The sequence below is a fragment of the Cyclospora cayetanensis genome, unplaced genomic scaffold (assembly GCF_002999335.1).
Source record: "Cyclospora cayetanensis isolate NF1_C8 unplaced genomic scaffold, CcayRef3 CcayRef3_contig_96, whole genome shotgun sequence".
NCBI classification, from domain to species: domain Eukaryota; phylum Apicomplexa; class Conoidasida; order Eucoccidiorida; family Eimeriidae; genus Cyclospora; species Cyclospora cayetanensis.
In genome coordinates, this window is record NW_020312770.1 from 127562 (window position 1) to 152823 (window position 25262).

The 25262-nt window shown below is 49.7% G+C and overlaps 3 protein-coding genes across 3 annotated transcripts; 2 read left to right on the forward strand and 1 right to left on the reverse strand.

The window, feature by feature from the left end:
• Positions 1 to 733: 733 nt before the first annotated feature.
• On the reverse strand, positions 734 to 7712 carry LOC34621807. Its single transcript, XM_026336186.1, has 8 exons — positions 7187 to 7712; positions 4192 to 6901; positions 3692 to 3918; positions 2786 to 3078; positions 2467 to 2622; positions 2135 to 2269; positions 1666 to 1794; positions 734 to 1471 (listed from the first exon to the last, which is right to left on the reverse strand). The coding sequence occupies exons 1-8, from the start codon at positions 7710 to 7712 to the stop codon at positions 734 to 736; spliced, it is 4914 nt and encodes a 1637-aa protein (XP_026191971.1).
• Positions 7713 to 15083: 7371 nt separating this feature from the next.
• On the forward strand, positions 15084 to 17095 carry LOC34621808 (nuclear movement protein nudC). Its single transcript, XM_022734999.2, has 4 exons — positions 15084 to 15571; positions 15847 to 15983; positions 16202 to 16362; positions 16892 to 17095. Exons 1-4 carry the CDS (start codon positions 15084 to 15086, stop codon positions 17093 to 17095), a joined length of 990 nt encoding a protein of 329 aa, XP_022591068.2.
• Positions 17096 to 18637: 1542 nt separating this feature from the next.
• Positions 18638 to 23581, forward strand: LOC34621809. The gene is made up of 12 exons (XM_026336187.1): positions 18638 to 18997; positions 19235 to 19564; positions 19776 to 19917; positions 20188 to 20413; positions 20674 to 20734; positions 20920 to 21000; positions 21290 to 21351; positions 21593 to 21740; positions 22149 to 22293; positions 22669 to 22811; positions 23109 to 23161; positions 23479 to 23581. The coding sequence occupies exons 1-12, from the start codon at positions 18638 to 18640 to the stop codon at positions 23579 to 23581; spliced, it is 1854 nt and encodes a 617-aa protein (XP_026191972.1).
• Positions 23582 to 25262: the final 1681 nt, after the last annotated feature.

Consider the following 25262-nt stretch of genomic DNA (forward strand, 5'->3'; position numbering starts at 1 on the left):
GTTTCATGTGACGGCAGCTCTGGTGCAGTTCCTATAGAACCCACTGGTTTTCATACCGTAACAGATTCTCTATGCCTCCGACAGTGGATCCAAGGCAACGCAACAAGGGAGTTACCTTCTCAGTGCCAAAGAGGATGAGCCATTTCAATGAGATATCCATTGGCCCAAACTGATAAACAGGCATCAGCCAAGAGTTAATACAGCGCGCTGTAGCAATGACCCATTCCACGTACGCTCACCTGCACTTTGGGATTCAAACAGTTCATTCAGCCTGGGAAGAGCAGCAAGTGCCTGAAGAACCACCTATGTATGGTACTGCCATTACTCTGCAGAAATCCATACGCCTTGCTACTTGTTGCAATCCGCTTTCATAGATAATGTAAAATCCAAAGAAACTTTCGCATAGCCGTCCCTTTGCCCTACGACTCCGTCTTTGCATTGCATAGGGACGAATGGTTAGCCGAAAGCAGGCCGTGCTGTCTGGCCCTGCAGATGGGCCTGTAGAGGGGTAAGTGCATGTGACAAGCGATGCAAGACACATCGCTTCGTGGTCATTTTCGCATTTTTCTAGATATTGAAATACACAAAGCAACAAAACAAGCGGTAATGTCAAAATGGCGCCTGGAGCCGACGCGACGACCAATGGGCACTATTGCAACCCGTTTAGTCAACTTGCGTCCGCACGAAGGGCCTGATGCAGTGTTGAATCAACAATGGCAGAACGCATTCCTGTTCAATCTGGGGTCGGTGGCAAGCCCTCATCTGAAGTGAGCTTTAAGGGGGTGATGGGGCTGCTCGGCATGCCAGGGTCACCCACTGCATTCGCTGGCTCATCCGCCTGGCTCCGCCGCCGCTCCCTGGATGCCAGCCTAGCGTTGTGCTGCATCGCCCGCACAATTCCTTTTAGCCTTTGGAGTAGTAAATCTATTGCCCTCGCCCTCGGAGACAACTGACCGGGTCCCATGGGTGCCCCCGCACCGCTGTGGCCTCCGCCAGCCCCCACTAGTCGCACACTGCTCGATCCCATCTGTTGGGGTGCCTGACCACCAGCCGTTGCCACTGGGGCCCCTGGCCGCGAACGGGCAGCCCTCGACCGCGTCATGTACGAAGGACCCTCGTCATCCTGTTGAGAGTGCTTCCGAGAGGCCGCTTGTATACAGGTCAGCAGTGTATCCAGCTGCGAAAACTTCAACGAGGGAGGAGGGCCAGCGGCTGGAGGAGAGGCATCTGTATCTGCTCCCTCAGGTTGGGTCTGCTGGGGCTGGTCTATGAGAAAACAAGATGGTACATAACACCGATGCCCTGGCCCCCACAGCCCCGCATCCGCCGGAAGGCTAACGACTCTCCCTGGCCCTACAAAGCCCTTTGTGGTTGCGGGCAAGAAATATCCATCACTCATATTCTCCACAAATATCTCGGGGCCATCGCTATCTCCATCTGCCCACTCCTCTCCACGACAACTCAGAGGGTCCTTTGAAAAGAAAAAACACAGGGAAAGCGAACTGCAGAGTATTAGCAGAAAGACTATGTGTACACACCCCATAAAGACAGTACGAAGAGGCGCAGGGCATGTCCTCAGTTGAAGCAAAAGCTACTTTGCTGTGTTCATGTGCTGCCGGTGAGCGAGACACGGTAACTTTAGTGCTACAAACCGAGGTGCATTACCTTGAGAGTGGTCTGCAAGGCGTCGCGATGCAGCAAATGGTCGCTGAAGACGTCAAATGGAAGGAAGTTGCGACCGTTGAAACGTCGCATCATGCTCGTCCCACAGTCCGACGACAGGCCAGCTACAGCCTGCAGAGAAATAGAGAAATGCAAGAACTATTTAGTGCCAACAAGGGAGAAATTGAGACCCACCGCTGAACAAGCACACTAGACATCAATAAACATTACTTCATGCATGAGCAGGCAAGGCTTTGAGAACAGTACGCAAAGCCCGACAAAAGGCCAACGCACACACTGCATACCGTCCCAGCTCCCTGACATCTGCCCATAGCCAAAAGCGTCGGTATGGAAAAACCACGAATGGAGAGCCATCAGCTTAGCCCTTTAGGATGTGGTGCTCGCCAGAAGCAATACGTCCTTCGTTTAAACTTAGAGCTGAGGCAAGGGAGAACACCCGTTATAGACTCACCTCTGCGACGAGCTCTTCCCTCCGTATTTGCTTGGAGCCAATGTGTCTGTTCTTCTTTTTGACCCGTGTTCCGTCCTCCAGCTCTTGCAGACGTCGCTTAAGCCCGAACTTAAACTTGAATCGGTAATAGAAATCCTGAGACAAACAGAACACCGCCTCCGTGCAATCTCTTGTAGCGCCTGCTGTTACAACTGCCACTGGACCTCAAACAGCTTCAGATGGCCCAGAGCAATGCAGCAATAATACAAGCTACCGCGTCACTCGTCAATGCTTCCTCGGATTGCTGCAGTAGCTTCCTCTCAAGCATTTCTCAACAGCCACACAGCACTTACTACGCAGTCCCTGGTAGTCTTGCCATCAAGACAAGCGGCGATCTTTTCGAAGTTTTTTGGATACATCAGAAACTTCTCAACAAACGTACGCGCCTCAGATTCCGCCCAAACCGTCACCGCTTTCCTCTCGGCTTCCTGCTCCACTGGTTCGAACACCTGAGTATCACAAAACAGCATATTAACAGGAAGAGTCCAGCAATGTCATCAGTGGCAAACAGAAGCCCGACAGGTCCACGCGTGCGATGAGCCCCATAATAACCTCGTTGAAGAGCAAGGACATATAGAACCCCAGACCTCTGCGCATAAAGGGTTGACGGACTCTGGTACTATTGCAGGTGTATCCACATTCTCTCTCCCAATCAAAGATAGCCCAATCCGGGTCTGTCTGTAGAAGCTCCACAGGGTGCACGCCGCTGCTCTCTTGCTGCCGTTGGAATCTTTGTCGAAGGCTCTGCCCCTGGGAAAAGAGACACGAGTCTCGCCAGAAGACTCCCGGCCCCGTCAAATTTGAGAAGTTCGCTTGCATCCACTCTCGTTTGCTCTCACGACTTGCGGCCTCCTCCTTAGCCCGCTGACGATCATTACATGCCTCGCCACGAAGGGTCCTACGGCCTGTTTTGCCCATACGAAAAAACGGCAACAGAACAAACACACCTGCCTAATTTCCTCTGCACAAAATATGTACATGACCCACGGCCCGGCATGATATGTATAGACACATTCATATACATATATGTCAATCATGCCGGGCCCTTAGTGTGCCCGCGCCTTTTAGAAAAGACCCCATATGAACTTCATACGGCTCTTTCAGGTACCCGTTCACGAAAATGGTTCTACGCGTAAACTCGTGGCCAAGCCTAGAACGGTGCTAAAGACGCAGTTGAAACACCTTGTAGCGTCTGTCAGCTCAAATCAGACAATGCGTCGTAGATTCTTTGTGAGAGAGACATCAAAACCGCTCATGTCATCTTACATATGGCATGAGCTATGAGCGTGTTCTGTATGGGGCCGTGTCCGAACCTTTCACTTGAAACCACAAAATTCGCTAATGGGGTCCTCCAAGGACTCGCAACCCCTCCCCCCACTAACGAACCTTTAGAGCCAAAAGCCAAAGTTGGGCCATCACAATATCATCTAAGGGAAGAGCCAAGGACCCACAGAAAACGTTCTTGTTATTGAACAATTACTCTACAAGAACCCACTAGGGCTTTGAGTGCTTTTTTACCAGTGGCATCTGCCGGTCTCCTCGCCCCGTTTCGGTCGTGCAGGCCTACTTCTTCTGCTGTGTCTCTGCTGTGCTGTTTCTCGTATGGCTCCTTTGGATTTCCTTGTCTGAAACCCGCTGGTAAAGCCATCAAGAGAGATGGATGGTCCACCGCTCTTACGGGAAGAACACCCCACCCGAAGAGATCGCCTGCGGCCAGACGGTGACGCTCCAGTTGGCGGCGATGGCTGCGAGAAACGAGATGAACAGATATGCGAAGGAAAAATAAACGTTCGCAAGTAGTCAAACGGGCAAGAACGCACCATGCAGTACGGCACAAGCCAGGCGCACAAACCCAATGCTGTTATGGCTCAATATGTGGCAGGGGACGAGGATCACAGGCGGTCAAAACGGACAGAGATGGAACGCGCAGCAACAGGCAAATTAAGAGACTGCCCATTCGAAGGAGGCACAGAAGAGCCGAGAGGACGTAAGACGTAAGGCGCCCCACAAGAGCTTACCACCTCCAAGCTTTATAAAAAGCCTTGCAGACGACCTTTTGCTGACTCAAGAGGAAGCTGAGCCGCTGCTGCCTCTCGGAGATGCGCCGACGCACATTCTGGATGCTCAAGGGGCCCCTGTAAGGGTGGCCCGGCTGATTCTTGCGAAATGGACCCTCCAAAATTCGCAGGTCCCACTTCCACGGCTGCTGGGGCACGCGTTTCTGAGGAAGGAAGAAGGAGACAACAACTCCAGGGTCCTCGTCTGGGAAGGGCATGAGGCTGCTGAAGGTAAGCCGGATGTCTATTGGCTCTCCTTCTGTTTGCTGGTGTTGGTGCTGCTGCTCCCCTGCTGCTGCCATCAGCGCAACAGCACGCCCTGCAGAAACTCCCAATTGCGGAAACAGTGAGAGCCACTCATGCAGCTTTTGAAGCTGTTGCTGCTGGTCCTTCTCGCATGCAGTGCCTTCCGCTGCTGCTTCGGGTGCATCCGACTTCCTGTTCTGGTCAGAAAATACCACAGCATCAGAATCTCCAACAGCAGCGGCAGCTGCTGCTGCTTCCGCAGGATTCATGGAATCGACGATAGCTGCCAGTAAAACGAGTTGCTGCATTGAGATGCCATGACTCAATTCCCGCAACTGCTGCAGGAGCTGCTCCAAAGCCTGCTGCTGCTTTTGCTGCTGCTTGTTAATCAAGACCAAAGCGTCATCCACCACCAAAGGTCCCTGGCAGTGCCTCCCAGTATTTTCTTCTAAGTGATGCGCTGCGTCTGTTGCCGCCTCATTCCCTGCTGCCCCCTCGGCGCCCCTCGAGGGGGTCGTACGAAGTCGTCTCAGCCTCAATACCGGCTGAAAATGATCTTCGGGCCGCTGGAAGGCCGCTGCTGCAGCAGGCGAAGAACCCCCGTCATGTGCTCCTTCCTCGTACCCGCTGGGCAGCAGCAGCTCGGCTCTGCAGCCAAGCGGTTGTTGCTCTAGCTGCTGCAGCAAATCTGGAGAAAAGAGTTCACGCCTTAAAAATAGCATAAGCTGCTCATTACAAGATGGTGACACCAGAGTTGGTGGTGGCCCTCGAGGCCCCTCGTCCTCTTCGTCTGGTGGAGGGGGTTCCACCCATAAGGGGCCCCTTCGAAGCTGTTGCTGATCTCCTGGGAGGCCTAGCCTCCTGAGTCCTGCAATCCCAATGGCGCTAGCAGCAGCGGTTGTGGCAGCAGCCGCTGCTGCAGTGGAGCTCGACCCCGTTGCAGCCGCAGATATAGCAGCAGCGACTGCGGGATACGTAGGCACTCGCAATTCCACTGTGGCAATGCGACATATCTCCCGAAGCAACGGCAGGCCAGCTGTGAATGCCTGAGAATGGTTTGAGGCAGCTAAACTGTCCACCATGGGGCCCTCAGCTGGCAGCCACGGGATATTCCTTACACCATCGCCTGCTGCTGCCGCCGCACTCAGGGGCAGCAGCACCTCGGCTGCTGCAGCCGCTGCTGCTGCATCAGATCCGCTGGCGACAGCAGCCGTAGCTGCAACAGCGGCGGCAGCGGCTGCTGCTGTTGCCTCATCGGGCGTAAGGCTGCACTCAGCTTTTGTCTGAGACGCAGCAAGGCATAGGACATCCAGAGGGGGACGGTACCTTGCAGCTTCACCCCATTCTCTAGGCCCCCCCCGCGCGCCTCTTCGCCTCCCCTTAGGCAAATGCCTCCCGGCCGACTGTAGCGCAGCCCGCAGCAGGGCCCTACAGGGGTTAGACCACAGACCCGCTGCTGCAGCTCCACCTGCAGTAGCGGCGGCTGCAGCAGCAGCAACAGCAGCAGCAGCTGCTGCTGCACTGCTGTCTTCCATAGACTCCATGCTCTTAAAGCCCTCCTCATCCTCCATTTCTCCATCGTCCCCCTGAGAGGCCTCCGTGTCGCGGTTCAGCTGCGGCTGCGACGAGAAATCGTCCGACTGGTGACTCGAGCGTGCTGCTGTTGAAGAGCCCACGGGAGGAACTGCTGCTGCTGCTGTTGCTTCTGCTTCCCGATGCAACACAGCAACGTCATAGTCGACAGCCTCAAGGGCCAGGCGAAGGCGCTGCTCCATCTTCCCCAGTGCATCTATAGCTGAATGACGTCCCTCAGGCTCCTGCTGTTGCTGCAGCACCTGCTGCAGCTGCTGCTTCAGACTGCCGACCAAGTCACTCATTGCTGCTGCTTCAGCACGCATTGCTGCCTCCTCAGGATCCACAGCGCGTCCAGCACCCTGTGCCAACGCCTCATCTGCCGTGCACCTGGGAACGCAAACTGGGATAGCAGCCACGTCTAAAGAGCCCAAAGATCCAGCCAGAATTCCAGCCTCCGCGGATTCCGTAGCTACCGGTAATGCATCTAAACCCTCTGCTGCAACACTCTGAGCCGCTCCAGTTTCCGCTGTCGCCGTAGTTGTACTTGAAAGCCTTTGGCACTCACTAACGTGCAGGGCCATCATCGTTTGTCGCTCCGCATAAGCACTTCCATTAGGCCTGACAATCGTTGCTTCGAGCACGCAAGACGCATGATCTCCCGTTTGTGTTTGTCCCGAAATCGCTGCTTTCGCTGTTTTCGCTGAGGCTGCTGCACCCTCCGCATCGACATTCACGGGTGCAGAGACTTCAGCTTCGATGCTTCCAGAAGAAACGGCGTTTCCCAACGGTCCACCACTGCTGGCTACGCCTGTAGCAGTGATGGGGGCATTCGGGGAATGAGGCCAACAGCCTGTTATGCGAGGCACACTACGCTCTTGGGGCTGGAGCTTTTGTGCTACGTACTGTCGCTGCTGAGCCGTCATATGCTCTCGTTGAGCCTCCAGCTGTTGTTCAGTTTGTTGCTTGTGCTCCTCAGCTGGCAGCTCTGGCTGTGGCTGCTGCTGCTGCTCTAGTTGCTGCAGTTGTTGCTTGTGCTCCTCATCATGAACCCAAGACGCCTTGGCTTCCCCCAGATGCTGCTCTGGTGGCGACTGCACGTTGTGAAAAGCCAGAGGATGCTCATCCTCTTGCTTGCCTTCTAAATAATCATTCGGTTGGACTATTCCTGTTGTCGTATCCTGCTTCTGCTGCTGTTGCTCCTGCACCATGCGCTGCTGCATCTTGTGCAAAGCAGCAAGACCTAACCCCAAGTTACGTGACCTCGTACTGTGATCATCAAGAGCCACAGTTGCCTCCCTACTGCTCCTGCTGCTTGTGCTGCTCTGTGAGCCTCCAGTCTGCAGCATATTCGAGAAGGAACCGTTGCTATCGCGGGCCTGTGCTGCACCGGCTTTCTGTTGCACTGCTCCACTTCCACCCGTGTTGGGGATTACTTGCAGTGCCGTCAAAGATGGAAGCAGCAGATCCACGCTGTCATCTTCCTCTAGGGCAGACTGTATACGTTTCAGGAGCTCATCACCTTCCGCTGAAACAACGGCTGCTGCTGGGGAAGCCGCCGAGCCATCTTGAGCAGGTACTGGAGCCTTTGTGCGGCCCCCAGTAACTGTCGAGGAACTCCTAGCCTCGGTACATGAGGAGGCATTCTTGTTCTCCGACGGCATCGGGCTGGGGGGAAGACACTGGCTGTACGGGCCAGTAGACAAAATCACGAGCCCATGGGCATGAGTACTTAGGCATGGAGGGGGGCCCGCAGCCCCACAGTTATTCAACAGAATCAGGTGGATACTTCAGAGGCAAAAATAAGCTTCAAGAAGCCTAAAACACAGAAAAGGAGCGGCAACTATTACAGTTTAGCGACATCCGCCGTTGCTGCTTATCCTTGAACTCTCGCAGACCTGGGGATTCCCTGAGTATGGTAGCAGCGATGTTGACGATGCAAACAAGCTGCTGCATGAATAAACGTGCGGGGGAGATTCGGCGACATACGTAATTTGTTCTTGCGCATAGCTAAAATGCTGCTCAGCTGCAGGGGAAGTCGTGACAGTTGGAATCCCCGGGAACAGACTGGACAACAAGGAGTGGCTATTAGTATTACTAGGATAAAAGGATATCAATAAAGCAAAAAGTAACACCAAGAGAGGGAGCGAGTAAAGGGGCTTCACAATCAATCCCATGGCTCCTGCATGCGGCGCGAAGCTCAGGAAGCCCTCCAGGGAAAGATCGGAATTATCACGCAGCAGGAACCATAAAGAAAAGCCAAATGCAAATCTAATGCAAGATACAAAATGCTGCAAGTAGCTGATTCCTATTACTTCTTCTATTTCTTCCTGCGGGCGCGACAACCCGACCCAGGAACCCGGGGATTAAGGTGTGCTCATTCACAAGATTGTTGCGAGGTGCATATGATGTATCAAGGGCGTCTTTAAATAAAATTTGTTGCCCAACTGATCAGAATATTCGCACCCACAGTTTCTTGATTTCGCTCTCCTATAGGTGTTTATGTTCACAGATAGTCGTTCTATGGCTCAGCGGTGGATGTCGCCCATGAGGGCCTTCAACGGAGTTTGACAGCTCCGTTTGCCGCAAATCGGCGTGATCTCAGCCGATTCGGCGATTCCCAACAGCTGTATTCCTTGCAACGCATACGACTAGTCAGATGATATCTTCGCATTACTGACTGGATTTGACATGTGTAGCATTCTAGGTTACACTTATAAGCTTTCCAATAAACAAATTATACTCACTAAGCATGTGGAAGAATTGACTTATGGATTTTTATGTTTGTATAGCCCTTTTCTGCAGAGTACTACTACGCGCGATACAGAAAGACGCAATGTCGGAGGCCCCTGCGCTAGCTGCTACACCCAACCAGCTGTGAATGCTCAGGAGCGCTAAAAAGATTCAGCAGCCTCCACCCTAGTTGTGTTTCCCTCCTCGTGTCGACTACCAGGAGGAATCGGCACAAGAGAAAAAGTGAATTCTTCTGGCAAACCCTTTAAGAAAGCTCAATGAAGTTTATATTGAATGCGGTCTCAGGTGCCCCCCTAGGAATCCTAGGTTAAATATTGCAGTCAGTACCACTGCATTATTCGACGCAGGTGTTTTCAACTGAATGTGCTGCTCTGGATGCTCTGGGATGTCAATTTTCCCTATAGCGATTGTCTGGTTCTGATGAAGCCATGTGGTAATCTAACTATTCGTTTTTTTCCGGGAACATAATGAAGCCTTTTGGCGATGAAAATTGACAGTGGAACAGCCCTATTGTGCTGGCGAAGTCCGGCCCCAAAACTGATGTGTACAGGGGAGCTACACAGCTGGCAAAAAGACATCTTTTCAGCCGCTAAAAAGTGCATAAATGTATCCGTGAGGCTGTGCCCCCCAGATGAGTACGACGGCTTCACGGAGGAGCAGATAGTAGGGGATTCCGTTAGTTGATTGCGATGACGTTCCTTGCCTTTTATTTTTCAAAAGAAGAGAAAAACGTGTTCCAGGGGCGATTTTTGTTAAAAAAGAGCTTCATTGGTGGCTCTAATCATGCAAAGTAGGTCGAATAAAGGGAATGATTACTATCGCTTAAGCCGTCATACTGGCGCTGACTTCTTGTTTTCAGTCGCGAACAGCAGGCTTCGGGAGGGCTAAGAATGCTTAAGCAGGCGATTTTAACAATAGATACGTGTATCGTGCAATAGGATACTGTAGTTTGCAAACGTCAAAAACGAACCGTTGCTTTATTAGTGGACTTCTCAGGTGTACCAGAAGCTTCATATCAGCTTGTCGCAGGGTGAGCAGCGATTAGCCGGTGCAGCTTTCACACATCATGAAGTGCTTGAGGTTTCAGGAGCAAATGCGCTGAACTCCCGTGTCTCTGGCTGATAAGAGAAGCTCGATATTAAGGTTCTAAACGAATGGATGCCATGGATCTGCCAGCCACCCCGAGCCTACAAGTCTAAGTCAGAGGAAATCAAAAGTCTGGTGGAACCCGAGCTCTAGTTAGCACCAAACAACCCTCGAAACCGCACCAGCTACCTTTGAGGCGAATAAAGTCATAGAGTTAGCTTAAATCACATGCAAACGGCCATGAACTGAAGAAAATTATTGTGCTCAGAGGAATCGAGATGCTTGGCGAGGAAGTTCAGCAACGCAAGGTGGGTCGGAGTGAAGGGACCCGAGGACAGAGTGGCACTCGCAAACCCACAAATGGTTAATTCTGAAGTGATGGAAGCCTATAGTTATGAAGAATTGTAATTACTATAGCTTGCCACTGGATACGAATAGGATCTGTTATCTTAGTAAATGGAGCATTAGTGCACTCTACATATTCTCTCGTTAGTGTAGTTCCTAAGATTCGAGTTTGCTGACAAATTGCAGATCCCCGAAACTGACAAAGAGTGAAAGGGCCAGCTGTCACTTTGGATTTGACAAGGATGTATTATTATGGCCTGAAACATTTATATTGGACTTATACACTATGATGTAATCTTAGGTATGCTATGGCTGACCCGATGGAAGGCGGATATGCAGCCACAGCTGCGCACTGTAAACGCTAGTTTGCCAGAGAGCGCTGAGGAAAACCGAATTATAATCTTCTTACCAAATTTCATTGTATTGCTGTTGAGCGGGGTAGAGTTGGTAACTTCATAAGGTAAGGCAGAGTCTTCATATGGCCGGCAAAAGCATAGCAGAAAGAGATGTTTGTTCTAGGCATGCACCCAGTGCCACTGGAGCTGCAATTTGCTCTACACTAGGTAATTTGATTGCGCACTCAGAAGAGAAGCAATAGACGCATTGTACGGGGGGCTTGGTTAGTGTGCAAATGATAGACAAGTTCCTCGCAGGCTGGCCAACTGCTCGTCGCCCAGCTCACCCTACGGAGCTTATCCATCGGTCAGGCGTAAATTTTGCTTCATGATATCGGGTGACCGCACAGAAAGGAGAGGTGTTTGAGCGGCAAGGTTACGATTTGTTGAAAAGGGCAAAGTGCAGGATTTGTCCAGTGCCTCTGGGCATTAGCCGGCGCCAGTGCCACAGAAAACGGAAGGTGGCTGATATGCAGCAATGTGAAGCCTGTGTAGAAGAGCACTGTAAAACAGATATTTCCTATGCCTTAGTTTGGAGAATTGCCCGAACTCAGTGGACCAACAAGCTACTCGATATTTGATTTGACAGACGCCTTGTGAAATTTCCTTCCAAGCAGATGACAGACATGAAACGGCAATTTGCGCTCACACTTGCAAATTAAGGATGCCTCAACGCGGGTGGCACCTATAAACCTACACCTTGACTCCTGCCCCTTCGAGCCAATCGATATTTCCATTAGCCTGTCAAAGGCAATTGGGGGGTCAACTACTCTGTAGACATCTCGGTAGTCAATTGAAACACTCCACAGCGCCTACTGCATCACCGGCGTACGCTTCATTTGGCGGGGCCTGTGTTCGTCTTTCATGAGATTTCATTTAGTATTTGGATTTGTGTATTCTGGATGTATGAAGTGACGCAGATCAGGCAATGCACCCACGCCTTAGAGGAATCAATGCGCAGTTGTATGATTCAAGCAGCCACTAGTGTGTTGGATCTCTGTATTAAATTAACGGGATTTCGTTCTTGGAATTGTGTGGGGCATCGTAGTTCGACCGATGGACTCCAGAAGATGCGGTCTGTGTCCTGAAGGAAGGAGTCGGATGCTGGAGCAAGACCACTTGTCATCCGCCTCTTTACTCCGGTATTATCGTTTCCCTATTATGAATGTCATTTCGTTTTGATAATCAATTCCACGGACAATGCTCTGGAAGCCATGTTCCCGAAACGTTTTCGGATTCTCTTAAATGCCAAGCAATGGTTTGTAAGTCTCATCGGTTCTCAATGACCGAGTACAGGTCAGGAGTCTCGAAAAGCGAACTGTATTCAGTATGATGGGTACGAAGGTGACTCAGCATAATTTCTATGCGATTATATTATTTTTTATACTGACAGCCAACTTAAAATAAACCTCCGAAAAGGTTTCAAGACTTTAAGAAACCTAGAGTTGTTTGCTGGCTTGCCGGCAGCACAACTGTAGAGAAAAGGGTAACATGGGCGTCACTATGTTGTTGACGGTCCCCCACAATAATTCAGCGATTAAACTTGTGCGCCGGAACCCCTCTTGGCTGTAATGACATATGGGTTCTTTCGAATCAATTGGGTCTTGCGCCTTTGACAACCAAGTCTCTGCTATTATTTTCAGTATCCGGAGTTGCACAGGGTGATGAAACATGAATACGCCGAGGATGAGCTGCTGTACTTCTACACAAAGCAGGGGACTCAGTCGTTTGCAGTTTTTACGTTTGGTTTGCACCGTTTTACACAAAATGCACAATCATGCTTTGTCGGGCCATAATCGGTTTCACGCTGCAGTGGACTTTTTATGGGGAGCCTCCTGGTGTCCTGGAATGCGCTTCGCCATAGAGAGATATGCAGTGCCGTTCAATCACAGAAAGTCAAGGATCAGGATAGCAATTAAATATTGTTGAACAGAATCAGGATATAATGACCGTGCCATTTTTTGTTACAGCCCAGTGACTGTTCGGGAGTTTCCGAGCCATTCTTAATTCATGACTGGAAATATACGGTTGCCGCAGGATTATCATCATCGATAGGGAACATGACGTCGGTTAGTGCGTCTTAGCGTGCCTTTGTGATCCACCTATGCATTGGCCATAATATGACCACTGCCAACCACGTTAAGGTAGATGGGCATGTGGAAAGCACGAACAACACTCCTCTCCAGTGTCTGCGATACCATTTTCAAACAAATGCAGTTGCTTAATATTATTTTCTTCATTGCACCGAGTGGGTCCATCGTGTGACAATACACTTGTGTACCCGTTGTTCCCTCTGGTCTACCGCGAGGAGGCCCTCGCCGATTTAGGACTGGATTTGCTGACCAGGGGACAAGGACCACATTGGAAGCGGAGGGGTTCACCGAGAGATGCCGCAGCGCACGCGACCCCATGCACAAGATCAAGGGAGTCAAGCACTGAATCATAATAATCGACAGTCTTCCAGTGGCTCGATACCGAAGAACTGGTCCGCGTGGATCGGCAGCCTATGCCAGGTGCATTAGCAGGCGACCAGACGAAGACATTGCGGCCAGATGATAAGGACCATTCGCCTTTCCCTCGCTATTCAATTCTCGTTCTTTTCTTGTCTTTCCCCTCAGCATTAAGGGTGCCACAAGGCGTTCTATACTGGCTCCATCCAGCAGTGCCGAAATACGACGGTTGGTGAAAATGCAGTTGTTGGCTATATTGACTGTGAGAGAATATGGGGCAGGAGCCCCATTGGGTCAAAAGCACTGGTCACAATGGACGGTATTACTTGGTTTCCTTGGAATTTGTCCTTCATCAATGCATGCGCTGCCAGAAACAGCTACCATTAACTGTGGGTATTGCTTGAAAGGTTCCTGCTAACTTCTGTTACGGCTTTTGCCACACTTTGATATTTGCATAGGCTCTCTGAAGTATTTTGCCTCTACACTAATCTATAGGGCTTTCTGTGACTTTGAAAGCGACTATGCTGTATGCACCGGTTGTACTGCCACGCCCACATTACTCTGTGAGGCTTGAACGCAGTGCACAACTATAGTGTCTTCTGATCAGCTTCACACATTTTAGTTGTCTGCTGGTTTATCAGATGCTGCTCGCACATTTAAGGTCCGTCGGTAGCAAGCCACAAGGCTGCCTCGGACTTTTTCGAAAAACCCTCGTAAGCTGTTAGCTAATTTGCGTGTCTTTCTTATCTCCTACTTCTGCTTGCCGCCTGGTGCATACATCTATTTTTACGCTCTTCACATTTTTTTGGGATTCTACCTTCTTGGCGTGTGCCGGTACGTTGGGACTCTTCCGCTGTTCTGCACACACGTGACCTGGGCGTACAAGTGGGGAAAGCTGAGGTGCAAAATTCTAAATGGGGAAGTGACTTTTAGCAGGGCAAGATACATTGATTCACTTTGCTCCACACTAGATGCATTTGATTGTACATTAACAAAGGAAGTAATGGTGGGTTTGTGTATTATCATAGCTCATTTATTGCTGAGTACTGTTAGCTTCATACAAAGAGGTACCGTGCTGTGCACATGTAGGCTAGATGCTATGCGTAACAAACTCTAGATGCTCGTAGCGTTTCGAGGGTCTAGCAACGAACACCCTAGATGCAACTCTGCCTCATGTTGGATGCCTGAGGGTCACGGGCATTTAATAAAGGAGTTCTTCTCGTACACAAATCTGTAAACGTATTTGTCTTGATTACTGAGCTAAGCTTCGGCCAACGGTACCTCAATTCAAACGTCACGTTGTCCTACAGACAAATCGTACGACAGCACATAGAATGTGCTCCACCAGTATGGAGCTTACCCTGATCCAGAGGAAAGCCCATTTCAGTTTAACGCCGCGCTGGTGCGCTAGAACTTGATGTTTTTTGGGCGATAAGCAATGCAGTGCTATTTCGTTGTGTGTAGCTTGGTCGCTTTGGTACGCCCCTTCATTGGTGCCAGACGCAATCCAATATACAGAGGAAGGTATTGCGAAGCTAAGCTACTCGAATGAGTCTGGAGGGGCTAAATGTGTCATCTTCTTGTTCCGTCTGTTGTGAATATTCTCTGATTAATGGCCCGAAGTGGAGTAGAAGTGGTCTTACGAGGCATATGGTGAGTGCAAACATCAAGTTCCTGGCCTGCATTCATGAATTATGTGAACTTCACATCTAAAAGAGAGCATGAATTAAGTTATATGGCGAAACATTGGAATATGCGAAGTATCGAGAGGCTGCACCTCGTGACTCTTGTGGGGCCCTCCTGCGGCATCCGATGGGGGCCCCGGCCAAGGGAGAAGTGGCTGCATTTCAGTGCAGGTGCGGTTATGGCTGGTAGATTCTGTTTCAGTGTAAAGACTAATCATATGTCCTCTTAAACAGTGGCGCCTTTCTTTAGCATACGGTAGGGGGAATCGAAGGCGAAGATATAGAATCGCTCCTGTTCTGTGCCACACAAACAAGCAGCAATGGGTGCGGGGGAGGAGATGTCTGCTGACTGCCGTTTCGACGGTTTGTTCGCCACAGTTGCAGAACAAGCAGGGGGCATTGAACCTCTCTTTGACTTCTTCTTCGGCTTTCTATGCCGGAAAACAGATTTCTTTACGGTAGGACGCGTGGCCTGCAAAGAAATGCTCGACAAATCATTTCAAAACTGGACCATCAAGGCGACAGAAAAGGCGGAGAGGGAGAGGCTTCACAGGGAGAAGCAACAAAGGCAGCAAGCTCAGCAAAAGCAGCCGCCAAAGGACCTAGATAGTCGGCCAAAAGTTGAGGAGTTGACTGCGGAGGAGGAGGCTCTTTTCACTCATTCGTTAAACGAAAACCCGAATATCACGTCCAAGCACCAAGACTCTAAATCGGAGAGCCCTCACGGCACCTCGCACGATGCAGCAGAGATGTCAGACGACGAAGCAAGCAGCAGCCGCCCTGAGGGGAACGGAGGCTCCACCGAAAAGTATCGCTCAGCATTGAGAGCTTAAGTTGCGCCTTCCGGATCCTCTAGCAGAGGGCGCACATCAAAGGACGAAGCTCTTAGCTGCACATAGTGACAAATTACACTTTACGTTGTGGTTGATATTGGTAAACACCAAAGCAAATACACGGTTGTGTTTGTACAGTATTCAGATTTTAACCGAGGCTCTCTTTGTAACGTACATATGTCAGTAGCATATGTTCACGCTCGCGTTCGTTTCGATCTATAATGTAAAGTTTGCTATCGATTTTGTGAAGGTACCGGTGGACTCAAACTCTGGAGGCGGTAGATGTGTACGTCCCCGTGGGCTCCGGCGTGAGAGCTGCCCAGTGCAACGTGAAGATCACAGCGACGCGACTGATTGTAGGCCTGAAGGGGCAGAATCCCATTTTGGGTAGGTAGCCCCAGGACAGGGCACGACAAGGAAAGCTCGCATTGCGAAAGTCGGAGACTTGTATGTTGGCTGTTTTGTAGCTTGATCTTGTCTTTGTAACGCCAATACACTGGCATTTGTTGCAACAGCACAATTTAGCGGTTTGCACTGCTTGTGTCGTTCACTTAAGGTGCGTAAAATCTTGTGATCCTTCTTTTCTGTTTTCTGCTGGGTTTCAGACGGAGTGTTTTCGCAAAAAGTGCACGCGGAGGACTGCATGTGGACGTTGGAGGATCAAAATACAATTCACTTGAGTCTTGAAAAAGTTGACAGAATGCGCTGGTGGAGCTGCGTGCTAAAGGGAGACCCTGAAATCGACACCAAGACTATTGTCCCAGAGGTCAGTTGTAAGGAGGCACAGAACATTTCGTAATTGATCCTCCTATACCTTTGCCTGTATGCACAATGCTTATCTGGGCCTTCGCAAGGCATATATTTCTGAAACTTATTAGGTTTTCGATCAGTATCAAGCCGGTCATGTTTAATTGAAGGGTGTGTTGTGCAGGATATCTGTATGCCTCATTGATATGTTCCCTTTGTGTCTACATAGCTCTGCTGTCAGCATATGTATACATACATATACTGGATGCAGCGCTGTCTGAGAATGCGATAGGCTGTATTAGAGTTCGCCACAAACTGCAGAGGAGCGGCAGTAGTAGTCAGGGCAATTGCTTGGGATACTTCTCCACACGCATTAACAGATAGACAAACTTTTATGCGCCAATTAGCGAAGCCTTTTCGTGTATGCACATATGTATGCTGTATGCATATTTGTTGGCATGCACAGAAGAGCACTTTTGTAGCAAGCCTGTGGACTCCAAACTCACGGGTGCACGCAGACGTGGGCTGTTTTCTCCTGCGATCTGCAGAACTCGAAGCTTTCTGATTTAGATCCAGAGACGCGCGCAACCGTCGAAAAGATGATGTTCGATCAGCATCAAAAACAACGAGGACTGCCCACGAGCGATCAACAACGTCAGGCGGAGATGCTTGAAAAATTCAAACAGTCTCATCCGGAGCTTGATTTTTCCAATGCAAAGATTAATTGGGGCGGTTCAGCTTGGGGCGGTTGATGGAAAACCGCAGCCAGGCGCTTTCCCCTCTCTGGGCCTGCACTCATTGTCGTGTAGGGTTTGGCCATTCCAGAGTAGTGTACAGCGCGCTGCAGAAGCAGCAGCTTAGAAGTCTAGTAGCTCCCCCAGACTGTTACTATACGCATGGTTGAGTACTGCTGGGGCGCCAAGGCTCAAGCACTGAGGACCCTTAGAGACACTTAAACGATGGACCCACAATGAGGTCAGGCTGGGCCTTCGTAGTGTTTGGACGGAGGGTTGTTGGGAGACAGGGTATCCTTAGGCTTAAATTGGCTCATTATTGGGCGACGCTTCTGATTGAAGGACGATGTTGGTGAGCTGCTAAAGTTGTGGCTTAGTTGAATCATATGAGTGGCTTGACGAAGTGGAAATGGAGGTCGCGTTGCTGGAATACCGGCATTCTCGTATCTACAAAGCTTGAATTTGCTGGAACGCGTACAGTGTCACACAGCAGATTGTTACAAGCGCAATCCTAATATGGTGTGGGGGGAAAAAACCATCTTTTGGGGACAGCCCTCCCCCAGTGGTCCTTTGTGATGAGTATCTGTTGAGTATATACATTCTGAGGAAATTGGTGAGGACTTTCTGTTGTTCCACGCAACTTGCACTGCTTGGGGGTATTTGCTGAACCTCATCCTCCATAGGCGAGATCAGAGCCACAACGTTTAATAACATCGTCGAACTAGCATTAGATGTAAGCCCAGGGACGGTGCGTTTAGGTTCCACTACATCGCATTTGGGTGTAAGTGGCTCGTTTATGGCTCTCCTGTGCACTACACCCGGGTATATTTAAAGGCAAGGTGCGATATGGATTACCTGCAGCTCCGCAAGCTAGTGGCGTTGCAGCGGTAGTTCGTGTTCCAGTCGCCCCCGGCGGTAGTGCCCAAGGTTGGGTAGTTGTGCAGCCTGTTAAACGGATCCAGACACGTGCTCCAGAAACAACTGGTTGATTAAAATGAATAAGACCAATTAAGTTCTCGAAGAATTAGGTCTCTATAGTTTGCTCTGTACAAGCCGCGCTTGCAGGTGACCACTGACGCAACCGGCGTCCAATGGAGCAGCGATTAACAGGAACCGCGACACATCTGGCCTTAAGGCGCCTAGCGAATTGCTGTTCAAGGTTCTCTTTTAGTTGTAGATGCGCTTGCTGGCTCTTTTTTTAAAATTGCCTTTGATAGAACAAATATATCTAGTGTCTGTCCCTGTAGCTTTTATGGTAGACATTCAAACTACGGGACCGAGCCAGCTCGACGGCAACGCATGCACATCCAATATTTCATTCCCGTCTGCCCGAGTTTGATTAGTTTTTGCGTTTCCTGGGTGGAGACTTGGTAAGTTATTGCCCTGCTTGGTAGCTTTCATGTTTATGTTCGTGCAAGGCTTCCGGCTTGCGACTGGGAGTGTCTTTGGCCCTGGAATGTAGCTCATTGGGATGCAAACAGTCCTTAGAGTGGTGCGCCAGCCCTCCCATCTTCAGCAACGCTCATCCAGCGTGTCGACTTCCATGGGTGAAGCAAGAGGATGAGTGCTCACGACGGGTCTGGACCTGCCGGGGCCACACTGAGGGAGGGTCGGGACAGTGGGGATGAGGGCTTTTGGCTTGATGACCATGCATTCATTGTATTCGGACGGCAGGTGGAAACATCTGCCGTACGAAGCGGGACTGTAATGCTCCTATTGGACCCTCGCCAGTCCTCTGCAGTCGAGAAGAAACATGTAACTCCTTTACTATCGGAGCAGCAGTGGCTTAAGAGATACTGTGAACTCAAGGGAAACCTCTTGCTATATGCACCGCATTCAGACGCTGCGTTTGAAGGGGCCTTTATGCTCGAAGATTTTGTATTCAAGCTATTCCCTCCGTCGCGAGCCCTCGCCATGGGAGTACGTGGCGCTTCCTTCATTTGCACTCAGCAGCCTTTGTCTCTGGAATAATTTTGCCCTACGCATTTGTCCGGTGTGACGTTTAAACATATTTCGCATTATTCATCTGGTGAATGTCCATGGGGTCCGGCAGACAGCGCGCCCCCACTTCCATGAGAAGCGGTTCGCTTATGCTGGCCCTCCTTTTTCAAATATTTTATTAGTTCAACCATGCCGGCTGCACCTTTGTGCCTGCAGCTGATCCCGAGGCTACCAGCTGAAGACACAGAGGGCGAACACACACGAGACAGCACAGTTCTCGTAGGAACATCTCGGCATGATGGCGTGTACGGCAAATTTCTGAAGCCTCTAGTAATGATGCTGGATACGCAGAGGGCTGCAGCGGCATGGAAGCTACAGATGGACAGCTGTAGCGCCTCTAAGATGCAGCAGAAAATCAAGGAATTAGAGGCTTTGCTCGAAAGAGAAAGGGCTGCAGTCGCACGAGAAAGAGAGGCCACGGCGGTAATTACTAAGCAACAAGAACTCGCGCTCATGGAATCAGAGGGATCCAAGAGAACGCTGTTGGTGGGCCAAAGCAAGAACCGCAGGACCCTAATCTGGCCGCTGAACTCTTACTGCCGGTTCCTAGAGCAGCCCTCAAAAATCAGAAAAATTATTGTGTGGCTGTCCCGATTGGACTGGAGCTGTGTGTAAGTTCACCGAGCAAGAATAGGGTTTCTAGGCAAGTTTCTTGGGCAACCGTTCTGATAGTTCTTTCTGCGTGGGTTGACTACAGCTGGAGATTGAACGTCTAGAACAAAGAAATCAGAGGCTGCAGGCTTCTGGAGAGGTCACTGAAAAGGCAGCGGCAGAGTTTGTTGATCAGAAGGCTCATGAAATCTCTTTCCTTCAAAACGAGCTGGCAGCGCAACTTGCTGGTACCGCATAAGGTTGATGGACGGTTCCAAAAGCTGTAGAGCTCAATCATTTTTTACGCAGTGGAGAGCCCAATCATGTACTAACTGTCTGTCACGTTGAAGTGCATGGGTGCATATCGATGTATGTCTCATCTGCGGATACAAATACATAATTTGCATCTCTCTGGACTCAATGTGCATTTGATAATGCAAGGGTAACAGAGGCGCATGAGAAAATCAACTTTTGTAGCATTTTCTAGGTGTATCCCCTCTTGCCGTGGCGTGTCTCAGGAAGCAAACGACTGGAGGAGGAGGTAGTGCATTTAAGAGAGGTTTTAAGCTCTTCGCAGCAAAAGGCGCAGATGCTGGCTGCAGAAAACAGTCAGCTGAACTGTAAAGTCTCTGATTTCCTGAAGGACCTCGAAGACGCCAGAGACAACCCGTCTCGATTTGCCCTCCTGATGTCCCGTCTTCGCGCTGCGAACCAGAAGGTGGCCATTGAGAACAAGCGCATCAGGTGAGATCTGCAGCGCTGTTGTCTGTATACAGCCGCTCTTTGAGCCTGGCATCCATGCGATACACCTACCGAGGGCATTGGGCGTTTGCTCGTTGGGCTCACTCACAGCTGCACAGCTCTTGCCATTCACTACGCTCAAAAAATAGCATAAACTAAATTTTAGTTTAAGTGTAAATAGCGCTTAATTTGGGCAGGAGGACTCATAAGGTGGCATTTAAGGAATATCTATTTCGCCGTTTCTGTTGGTTTGTCTATCTCAGGGAGGAAAATATCTCTCTAACACAAAATTTCCACCAGCTTGATGAAAAATTCAGGCAGAAGGTGAGACCTTGTATCCAGAATTTTAATAATTGTTCCTCTATGGGGCCAAACACTTGTTGGTATCTCAGGCTAAAGGGCACTGGGCAGGTTTTAGAACAAATGCCCATGGAAATCTGCTTATTATTTCCACATTCCCCTTATCCTACATGATCTTGGAGATTTTGCCGATAGCTCTTGCGATTCAGGCCCGTATCATGCGTCAGATAGCTGAACGCGGAGACGTCTTTGACTTGCTGCGGAAGTGGCTGATTTGCAGTGAGCACAAAGTGAGCACCTTCGGCCCTCGTATCCCTCACCCCTTCACTCTTTTGCTTCCATCAGTTGGCCGGCCTTTAGGGCTCCTGCGTGCAGCCTTCCGTATTCAGACGTCTTGCCACGTTGGAAAGGCTGCTGAGCGGTGCTCCACAGGGTTTGGATCAAAAAGATGACCTTCCTTCACTTTTCTCTTTTACGAGGTTGGGTAAGGGGGAATGGTGGCGGCGAAAACCGCGCGTCTGGCACTTGCTTTTTTGCTGGACGATGTGGTGCCCGCTGGTGTGCTGTGGCTTTCTGAAGGTTCGTTTTTATGAACAGGGATATAAATGGTCTCCTCAGCAGGAAGAGGATGCACTTGAAAAGTACGCGAAGTCCCAATAGTACAAATGCAAGAACTATGGCGTCCAAACTATGTTTTATGCTGGCAGTTGTAGCCTTTAGCAACGTTGCACATTTCCAACGTGTTCTCAACGATTCGGCTTTGCTGTGAATCCCAGTATAGTTGCCATTTGCTACAGGGCCAAAGAGACACGGGGAATTATGTGCTTGTTAGCATTTTGAGGTTTGCGGGCGCTTTGCTTTTGCGATTCACTTCGCATGCAGAATCGAAGAGCTACAGAGGGCCATCCGGGTGGCGGAGGCAGCAGCTCGATCCAGCTACATATCTCACCGCGCTTTCCTTTTGGGGGAACAGCTCAAGGCGTGCACGCTTAACGCTTCTCAGGGTGACATCTATGCATTTTTGAAGGAGGTAAGAAGTACCACTGCGTTTTTTCTGCTTCCTTTGGATTAAGCCTGTAATGAGAGTGGCGAAACTCACGCATTTTATTTCAGTCAGGGAAAACTTCGCTTTATATTCTCTAGGGGGGGTGTTTTTGGAATGGAAGCCTTCACTGTGGGGCACCAGCCAGAACGGCGTTCTGAGGGGCCTGGGTGGTTTTAGGGATCACCCTAGAAGATTCTGTCGTGAGCAATTTTTTCAATTGAGAATTCTCCTCTAGCCAACCAGCAAAAGTATTCTATTTGTTTGTTTCTGGGCGAAAAGCTGTTTGTATATGTGCGGGCAGCTTTTCCTATACATGTATTTGTGTACTTTAGGTGCTTCTCCACGTCTAATGCTGATAATCTCAGTGTGTTGCTCAACTTTCGTTATGCTCAGACCCTTGACCGTTTCGGATGGCTTTTTGGGGAAGTGGAACCGTACCTGCCTAAGGGGGCGGATGACCAGGTGGTGCCTTTTTGGAGAGACGCTGGGGACTTGTTGGCGCCCATTCCTCTGCGGGAGCAATTATACCCCTTTGGAGGTAAGCGAAAGAGTAGCTTCACAACAGGAATCATGTTGTAAACGTGAATGGTAGTTTCCTCCCTTAGGCCCGACAAAGCCAAACAAGCAAGATGGGGTTTGTTTGGCTCGGACGCTTCGAAAAAAAAGGAAAGCTGTCATTGTGTATATGACACATGTGCATTAGAACTACTTATGTATGTGCAAGGATGCAGTTTCTATGAATTGGCGCACGGGTTTAAGTGTACGTTTTACTGCCAGTATTCGGCTTTGCATTCGCGTTTGGATATACGGTTGCTACTATGCAAGCTAACACGCATGTATATGCGCACCTCTAGGCACGTAGGAGCCTCTTACTTTGCTGTGCATCTCATTATGTATGCGCTGATTGATGCAGGCCTTGAGGGAGGTCCCCAGCTGAGTCTGGTTCCAGACGTTTGTGTGTTGCGTTCTGTGGAGAAACTGGTGCCTGCTGGAGAGTACCTAAAGCTAAAGAATATTCACGCTCTGCTGCAGCTTGATTTTTCCGAGCTCAAGGAGGTTCATCAACAGGCAAGGGCTCCCTGAGTGTGGTTCGGTACACTGCCTTTGGTGGTATTTGGTTCATGCTTGTGCCCGTTGGTAGGGTGCACTGATGCCCACCTTTGTGAAAAACTATCTGGACTTTCCCAGTGTCCGTATTCTGACGTACAGCATATGCGATCGTAAATACACACAAACTATATATTTAGAATGCTTCCAATAGGGGTGAGCCAATGGAACAGGGTGGTCAGGACGCTTGTTTGCGCTTTCTTTCGTCAAGAAGGCTGTGTGTAAGCTGTCTTCGGTGTGTCACAGACAGTGGACAAGCTGATGGAATGTAGGACGCAGCTGAGAGACTTAAGGACACAGTAAGACCAAGTTTTCAACTTTGCAGCATGCGCTTCCTAGGCGTAGGGCGGGTTTAGCGTCTTCCTCTGTATATCTATGTGTTGCTCTGTGTATTCGAAAGTTCATTGCACATGCATACCTGAATAAAAATGCTTGCGCGTGCTTAGGCATGACGAGTAAGATGGGAATGGTGAAAACACCAGACTACTTCGTTCTTCCGGTCGCTATAGTCTGGATTGCCTACAAATTCCTTGTAGCGTTATTTAATTATAGTATGTCTGAATGCTAGAGCTGTTGTTGCTATGTGCGTTGATGTTGTCGCCGTTCCCCTCCCCAGGTGCGCACTCAATCAGGCGTCGGCGGACTGGAGGGTCTTCGAAACTCACCCCAGGGTTCTCCTTAAAGAGGAGCTTTCGGACGAGGAAAATGTGGACAAGTAACAAGGCCTTCCCCATTATGGCGCTTAAAGCTTCCTTACTATTAATTCACTTGTAATGCACACTGTTTATGCCGCTACAGTAGTGTACAGTGGCAGACAGATACACAGTTTCGCTGCCTATATCCTTGATCTTCGTTTGTTTCTTACTCACACATTTCATTTTTCGAATCCGATTTGCCTTGGTCACAGCGTTGCTCACTCTCCGTCTTACGTAAGGCTCTTAGTGCTCTGTTGGGCTTCTCTTAATTCTGAGTTTTGGCGATGGTCATGGCAACCTGCAAAAGAGTAGCTAGATGCTCAGGCTAGAACGTCTGTATGCGTGCTTCCAAGGTTGCTGACAAGCAGAAAAGCTTAATCCACATATCCCAGGCATTTTGTGGGTTTATTTGCTGGTATGTCGTACCTCTGCATGCTAGAGGAATACGGTACATGTAGCGCTGCAGCTAAGGACGGGCAGCGATACACTTAAAACAGGACTCGACACAAACTTCGCAGGAAATGAATGGTTTTTCATTAAAAATCCTCTCTCCCTCCGCTGCTTGCTAGCAGAAGGTTTACAACATGAGGGCTAAGAGACAGCTAGGGTGCGCGTAGCAGCACCTTCCAAGCATTCCCAGCATTTTCACGAAATTGCGTGTAGCATCTAGAGCGCAGACACACAATGTGACTTTGTTTTTGGTAAAAGGTACCAGGAAAAAATGCTTTTTTTGACCTTCTATGAAGGCTTAACCTCCACACCTGTTGACCCGGGAATCATGAGGAAGAGCGAGCTTCGTCTTGCGTTTTAGTGCTATATTAGTGAATCGTTATCTGAAACATATCAGTATCTTTAACGAACATGACATCCCGGTCATGTGTATTGTGCAAGGCACCTTTCACTTACCGGGAAACGCACACCGAATCAGATTTAAAAGGAGAGAGCAACGCTGGGAGTCGAAACCGGTGGAACTCCACACATCACAAGCTGTCTAAAATGTGAAGGATCTAGTACACAAGGATATTTTTATTGTAAAGAATATTGAAAAAACGCGTAAACGCTTGAATTATTCAAAATCGAATAACTGATGCAGCGGAAAGTTCCAAAGCCTGTTACTTAATCCATTAATTTCAAGCGCAGCCCACATGCCCCGTACGTGTTGTACTAGAGCAAGTGCATGATCATCAAAGAGAGCTTTGCGGCCCTGTCACAGCTTTCCAGGCAGGTAGAAAGGCCAGAAAAGTTTGAAAGGAAAACGCAAAGTGTGCACCTACCGCTCAAGCGAACTCGAGAGCGTGAAGAACGCAAACGAGCTAAAAATGAAGGCGACACCAAGCCCTCTCTATGGCGGCGGGACGCAATGCTGTCGTTAGAGGACTAAAGAGCTGTGTCTCGTCCCACAAGAAAACAGAACACAGGTGACATTTGTTAAGGGGATCTAAATATGTATGTGCTTGCAGGTGCGGTGCATGCAGCGTGATCGCGATTGCGCGACAGTGTAGATTTGCCCCAGCAATCATAATTAGCATTATTTCAGGCAACGCCATCGATGAAGGTAGCTGTTTTATGCAGAACATGCTAGGGTTTAGGGTTTAGGGTTTAGGGTTTAGGGTTTAGGGTTTAGGGTTTAGGGTTTAGGGTTTAGGGTTTAGGGTTTAGGGTTTAGGGTTTAGGGTTTAGGGTTTAGGGTTTAGGGTTTAGGGTT